General features: G+C 33.7%; 1 protein-coding gene across 1 annotated transcript; it reads right to left on the bottom strand.

The window, feature by feature from the left end:
* Positions 1–4,856: 4,856 nt before the first annotated feature.
* On the bottom strand, positions 4,857–6,876 carry LOC133196614 (uncharacterized). The gene is made up of 3 exons (XM_061332483.1): positions 6,474–6,876; positions 5,416–5,601; positions 4,857–5,068 (listed from the first exon to the last, which is right to left on the bottom strand). The coding sequence occupies exons 1-3, from the start codon at positions 6,874–6,876 to the stop codon at positions 4,857–4,859; spliced, it is 801 nt and encodes a 266-aa protein (XP_061188467.1).
* Between the last annotated feature and the right edge of the window lie 210 nt (positions 6,877–7,086).

Here is a 7,086-nt window from a genome sequence, read left to right as displayed (position 1 = left end):
CACAAACAGACAGACGGGCGGACAGGGCAAAAACTATATACCCCCGAATCTTCGATACGGGGGCATAAAAAAATTCAAGCACTTAAGACACTAAATGACCGGCACAGGAAATACGTAATATGTGATGAGTATAATATAAAAACCACACAAAAAGAGGGGAATTTGTAAAAAAAAACAAAAAACAAAACAAGATGTGTTTGTGAAACACTGATGCTCCAGTATGGCAACTTGTAGCAAACTTTCTCTAGTGCAAAACAAATATGTTGGTATCCAAAGTAAGGTCTCGTCTCGAGGAATATACCTGTGAAATATGAGAGCCCTAGTAGCAACCATTGAATAGATATGGAAAAGGTTAAAGTCAATGTCAAATGGTCAAAATTAATGGCGCCTCAGGAAAGGCCTTCTCACAAGAAATATACAGGTGAAATATGAAAGCTGAAGCAGCAATAGTTCAAAAGTTATGATCTAGGTTTAAGTTTTTCAAAAGTAGGTCAAACTCCAAGGTCAAGGTCAATGGATTACAATTGTTGGTATCCAAAGGAAGGTCTTGTCACAAGGATTACATATGCGAGTTATGAAAGCCCTAGAATTAACGGTTCAAAAGTTATGGCCAAGGTTAAAATTTTCCAAAAGTAGGTCAAACTCCAAGGTCAAGGTCAAAAGGTCAAAGTTTTTGGTATCCAAAGGAAGGTCTTGTCACAAGGATTACACATGTGAAGTATGAAAGCCCTAGCCCCAATTGTTCAAAAGTTATGGCCAAGGTTAAAGTTGGGTACAATTTTGCTAAACAGGGTCAAACTCCAAGGTCAAGGTCAGAAGGTCAAATATTGTGGTACCCAAGGAAAGGTCTTGTCACAAGGAATAAACATGTGGAATATGAAAGCCATAGCTCCAATCAATCAAAAGTTATGGGCAATGTTAAAGTTTTTGTGGACAAACAGACAGAGAGACAGACGGACGGACAGGGCAAAAACTATAAACCCCCGAATCTTCGATACGGGGGCATAAATATATTTACGGGGGCATAAAAATATTTATATGAGAACAATTGTTGGAATTTGTGAAGATACATCTACAATTTTCTTTCTTTCTCTCTCTCTCTCTCTCTGATTTATAGACAAATTATCTAATTTTAAAACTAGAATCGATTCATGAAACCAAGAAAACCAAAAGTTAATCTGAATTCCACATCACATACATCCACAGCACATTGGATTTCGGAATTAATTCCAGAATCATGGGGAAAATATAATATATTTGACACATGGCTTGAAATTCAGTTCAGGTCGTTTCTGTGTGATTATAGCTTTCTTAAGTTTTTTTTAGCTCACCTGAGCCGAATGCTCAAGTGAACTTTTCTGATCACATTTTGTCCGGCGTCCGTCTGTCTAGCTGTCTGTCTGTAAACTTTTCACATTTTCGACTTCTTCTCAAGAACTACTGGGTGAATTTCAACCAAACTTGCCACAAAGTATCCTTGGGTGAAAGGGATTTAATTTTGTTCAAATGAAGAACCACGCTCTCTTTCAAGGGAAGATAATTAGGAATTAGGGAAAAATTAATGGTATCTTTTAAAAATCTTCTCCTCAAGAACCATTGGGCCAGGAAAGATAAAACTTATGTGGAAACATCCTCAAGTAGTATAGATTCAAATTTGTTCAATTATGACCCCTGGGGCTGAGGTGGGGCCACAATGGTGGATCAAAGTTTTACATAGATAATATATAGGAAAATATCTTTAAAAATCTTCTTCTCAAGAACAGCAAAGCCATGATTGGTCATGTTTATATGATAGCATCTTCAGGTAGTTTAGATTCAAGTTTGTTCAAATAATGACCCCAGGGGTAGGGTGGGGCCACAACGGGTGATCAAATATTAACATAGGAATACATAGGAAAATTCTTTCAAACTCTTCTTCTCAAGAACAGCAAAGCCATGATTGGTCATTTTGATATGGAAGCATCCTCAGGTAGAATAATTCAAGTTTGTTGAAATCATGACCCCTGAGGTTAGGGTGGGGCCACAATGGGGGATCAAAGTTTTACATAGAAATTAAAGGAAATTATCTTTAAAAATCTTCTTCTCAAGAATTCAATGATTGGTCATTTTGATATGGAAGCATCCTCAGGTAGTGTAGATTCAAGTTTGTTCAAGTCATGACCCCCGGGGTAGGGTGGGGCCACAATGGGTGATCAATTTTTTTCATAGGAATATATAGGAACAAGATGTGTTTGTGAAACACTGATGCCCCCGTATGGCAACTTATAGCAAAGGTTAAACTTTCTCAAATGGAAATCAAATATGTTGGTACCCAAAGCTCGAGGAATATACCTGTAAAATATGAAAGCTCTAGCAACAACCATTAAATAGATAAAGAAAAGGTTAAATTTTTTCAAAAGTAAGTCAAACATCAAGGTCAAGGTCAAATGGTCAAAATTAATGGTGCCTAAGGAAAGGCCTTCTCACAAAAAATATACAGGTGAAATATGAAAGCTGAAGCACCAATCGTTCAAAAGTTATGACCAAGGTTAAAGTTTTTCAAAAGTAGGTCAAACTCCAAGGTCAAGGTCAATGGATTACAATTGTTGGTATCCAAAGGAAGGTCTTGTCAAAAGGAGTACATATGTGAATTTTGAAATCCCTAGCACCAACGGTTCAGAAGTTATGGCCAAGGTTGAAGTTTTCAAAAGTAGGTCAAACTCCAAGGTCCTCGAGACAAGACCTTACTTTGGGTACCAACATATTTGATTTGCATTTGAGAAAGTTTAACCTTTGCTATAAGTTGCCATATGGGGGCATCAGTGTTTCACAAACACATCTTGTTACATATTAAAAGGGGACTTTGAGAACTTGTGTACTTACATATTTTTTTGCAGGAGGTTAATTATCTCCAGAAACAGATTCTACGGACCTAAATTGGAGTCTCATACACACATGTACTACCGTAAGTTGTATAAATACTTTATACTCATTGAAGTAATTTTACTTTTATTAGTCTATTATTCAATTGATCTTGTATGATGAAGTTGAATCATATTAAAAATTAATTGTCTCGTTTGGTTGCCCAAATTAGTGGTTGGTCATGCTGAAATGTGAATTTAATTACACCTGAATATATGATGTAGGCAACATTTTTTTTATATTTTTCCCAATTTCATCAAATTATGACCCCAAGGGATAGGGTGGGCCTGTGACAATGGGGGATCATATTTTTACATAGGAATATATAGGGAAAAAAATCTTTTTCCTCAAGAAAAGAAAAGCCATGATTAGCCATATTGATATGGAGGCATCCTCAAATGAGGGCCCCTGTGGGTAGGGTGGGACCACAACGGGGATCAAATATTTACAAACTAATATTTAGGAAAAAATCTTCTGCTCAAGAACAGCAAAGCCATTTGTTATATTGATATGGAAGCATCATCGGGTAGTTTGAAATTTAAGTCCCCCCCTCCCCATGTAAACCTTTTAATACTGAACTGATTTTTGCTTTTTTTCCTTGCCAATGTGCTCATGTTAGCGATATGGCCCATGGGCCTCTTGTTTCCGTTCATTGTCGATAGCTTTATTTCTAGAAAATTTCATGTATACGAATATATTACCAAATAATAATTATTTCATGTATTTTAAAAAAGAAATGTTTATTTCAAAGGTATTACTACATGAAATTCTGACGATTCATATAAAAATCTATGGCTCGACCTTTTATACAATTCGAACCTATTGTTAAGCAATATTTTTCTGATGAACTTATCTTCCCCATCGTATTCAATCAATTATGATCTAGTGTTCTAGTAGTTCTAGTGTATATATATATATATATATATATATATATATATATATATATATATATATATATATATATATATATATATATATATATATATATATATATATATATATAAAATTATATATGTATATATAAATATATAATAGTGTTGTACTTTGCATGCACTATGCCTAAATAGTAGTCAGGGTTTGGCACATGGTGCACGAGCCGGACTACTATTTAGGCATAGTGCATGCAAAGTACAACACTATTGTTATTATTATGCTGACTGTATAAAAAAGACAATATTTTCTCCATTTCCAATGTTTCATCACCTCATATTTACATTCAGTGTAATTTTCTTTATGAAATCCACGACGTTCAAATCTCTATAACACACGCGAAACCTTGTCACCGAGCGGTAGAATACACAGTAGGAACTATATGCATTTTCAATGCTCTAGGAACACCAAAATTGTATTGTTTTGACTCAGTTTAATAAAAAAACAACTACCTTTTTAAATTACCGTAAAATGCAATAAGTATGCGTTTTAAATTAAATTCCATTTAGCTTACAGCACAAATTTTGTGAATAACATCTTTAAAGCCTTTTTTAAGCGTCATTTGTTTGGACCGATTTTCCAAAGGCTTTAAAAAGAGCAACGTTTTATTGCATCGATTTGGAAACAAAGATTTTAATTTTATTGCATCACTATTTGCAATCTTAATGGAAATCCAAAGTAGCAATGTCTATTAAGGTGGATTTGTTCTACAAGGCGTCATCAATAAAGCAATACTTTGTTTGATTTAGTGCCAAAAGCATTCTATAAAAGTTTTATTTATCAACGATAATATTTCATACATGAAAATATTTTAGCCCAATATTGGTGAAGAAATGATATGTGGTGTTTGGGAATTCTTAATAAATATCATATATTCGCATTTACATATTGTAAAATTTTGTGTACTATTTTTAGGGGTACTATTTCTAAATATGATAAGTGCTTAACATATTTAGATGTATATTGTACAAAATTCTTTACCCCTGCAATGTATATGCAGGAAGTGTTCTCCAACATCAGACTATTCAGTACAAACGACAGATGAATTTGAATGATGACGATCCTGAGGACGTCTCCTGCAACCGAGTGTCCGTGTCCGATCGGAGGTAGTCGCCACTACTGTCAGGTTCCCCGACATCCCATTTAAAGTAGGTCATTAACTGTCCATTATCATCAACAAAATTAGAACCACCAGATCGCGTCCCCTGTAGATAGATAGGTCCTGTATGGTATGTATCTGTTCATGTAAAAATGACGATGCTTCAAAATATATAAACAACAGTAATGTCAACACATTTAATATTTATTAGAAAAACATACTGTACAGTGTAATTGATATTGGTCTTTGTGTTTCTAAAATGACAACCAATAAGTTTTTCCTTGTTGTTGAAATCATTTTCAATAATAAAGAAATGAAATTGTGTGTCTTTTGTGTGTCTTTTGTATCTATTCAACTCTAAGAGAAAATTCCCTTCTCTGCTGGCAACAGTTGTGCATGAAGAAGTGATCGTATTGTTGTATGATCTTTTTCTCAAGACGCTTTAACTTAAAGAGAGAGGGAGAGAGAGAGAATTTTTCATATACCTATAATTTTAACCGCGAAGTTGTATGTATCATCCGAGTCAACGAGCAGCAGGCGACTGTTCCCATGTTCTGTCTGACATTTTGCCTTGGCATTTAGTACATTTAGTTTGGATACATGAAGATGGTAACATATGCCATAAACAAAATCCCAGGTATATCCAAGTGGATTCAGTGAACTACATGACCCTGTTAATGAATATGACAGTTACACAGTGTCTTTTATATTAAAAATAAATAAAAAATAAATAAATACATGAATAAAAAATAAATACATAAGGTACCTGAAAAAAGTGTAGCCACATGCATGTTTTATTTGTCTTTTGAATTGTCATTAATATACACCTGTATTTCACAGGAGTAACAAATTGTTAAAAAACTTTCATAATTTTAAAATATTTCTTTTCAAAAAAGAAATGAAATGAAAGCTCATTTTAAAAAGACAACTGCATATCCGGATTTGTATTGTTGTGAAGAAACGCCGAATGATAAAATTTATCATAATTACAGAAATAATTTGTGTTAGTTCATTAAAAAATGATTGCTTTGACATTACTAATAGGAAAGCAGTGTTCTGATAAGCACTGTTTTTTTTAAACGTCCTTGCAAAATTTTGGAAAATAATCTTAGTTTTAGGATTACTTCGACGAGTAGAAAAATCTGTAAAACTAATATATTTTGTTATCTGCATGGTAATAGTAAATCAGAGAGATGATTCATTTAGCCACAATAACACAAGGAGATGATAATAAAAAGTTTTCGGTAAAACCCTTTAGAATATACAATATAAATACTTAAGTATTTTACTTATGTTAAAGTGTTTAACTTTGATATAACGGAACGTTCGAACCTGTCGTGTGGAGATTTTTTTTTTTTTTTTTTTTTTTTTGATTTTTTTTTTTTTTTAGATGTATTGACATATTTGATCGTAATACCCCTTGAATTTACATAGTTGTTTCTTATATCCGTGTGACAAAATTTAAGTTTACCTTAAAGATGGCTTTATATCACTGTACAAGTATAAAGCGTTTCTGAACATCACAGTAAAGTAGTGTACAAACCTAACATTGAGCTTACAGTTGCAACATCAGTAAGGTTATTTTGTAGGCTCCCTTGAGTTGATGTTCCTGCATTTGTTGGCGGAGACTGGTCATGAACGAAATAGCGCGTTCCAGGCATTTGAATTAAGCTTGCAGAACTTTGAGAAAATGCTGTCGAATAACCCTTACATAGCAATGGTGAATAAAAAACTGACACACAGGATTTGGCATCTACACATTGTAGAACACACTCAACAAGACTGTGTTTTGGAGAAAACAAGAATTCCTGGTCAAAGCTTACTTTATCATCCAGGTATTTTACACGTTTGTATTTGGAAATAATCAGGCTTATTCCCGTTGCACTGATTTTAGCCGTGAAAATTAAAACCAACAGAAATGCAAATGATTCAGGAAACATGAACATTTTTTTCATTTCACGAGTCTGATCATCTGATCATTTTGTATGTTCCTCCTGAAGATTTAAACGATCTTCGAATACAGATAATACTGCTTATTGAATTCCATAATAGAATCTACTTGCAAGGGGTTTCTAGGATTTAATGCTCACCAGTCCCGTCAAGCTGAATATAACATATTTATCTTGAATTCGACGTTTTTAAAAGTTATATTTGTA

The sequence above is a fragment of the Saccostrea echinata genome, unplaced genomic scaffold (genome assembly GCF_033153115.1).
Source record: "Saccostrea echinata isolate AGI-Se365-2 ecotype Australia unplaced genomic scaffold, CSIRO_AGI_Sech_v1 ptg000001l, whole genome shotgun sequence".
NCBI classification, from domain to species: domain Eukaryota; kingdom Metazoa; phylum Mollusca; class Bivalvia; order Ostreida; family Ostreidae; genus Saccostrea; species Saccostrea echinata.
The sequence above is the reverse complement of the archived record's forward strand: the minus strand, read 5'-3'. Positions and strand labels throughout refer to the sequence as shown.

Excerpts from the sequence above, each read along its gene's own strand:
- LOC133196614 (XM_061332483.1), bottom strand. The coding sequence starts at position 6,876 with ATGTTCATGTTTCCTGAATCATTTGCATTTCTGTTGGTTTTAATTTTC. Across the intron at positions 5,602-6,473 it reads AACTGTAAGCTCAATGTTAG|GGTCATGTAGTTCACTGAAT; the intron begins GTTTGTACACTA and ends ATTCATTAACAG. Across the intron at positions 5,069-5,415 it reads CTTCGCGGTTAAAATTATAG|ATACATACCATACAGGACCT; the intron begins GTATATGAAAAA and ends TTACATGAACAG.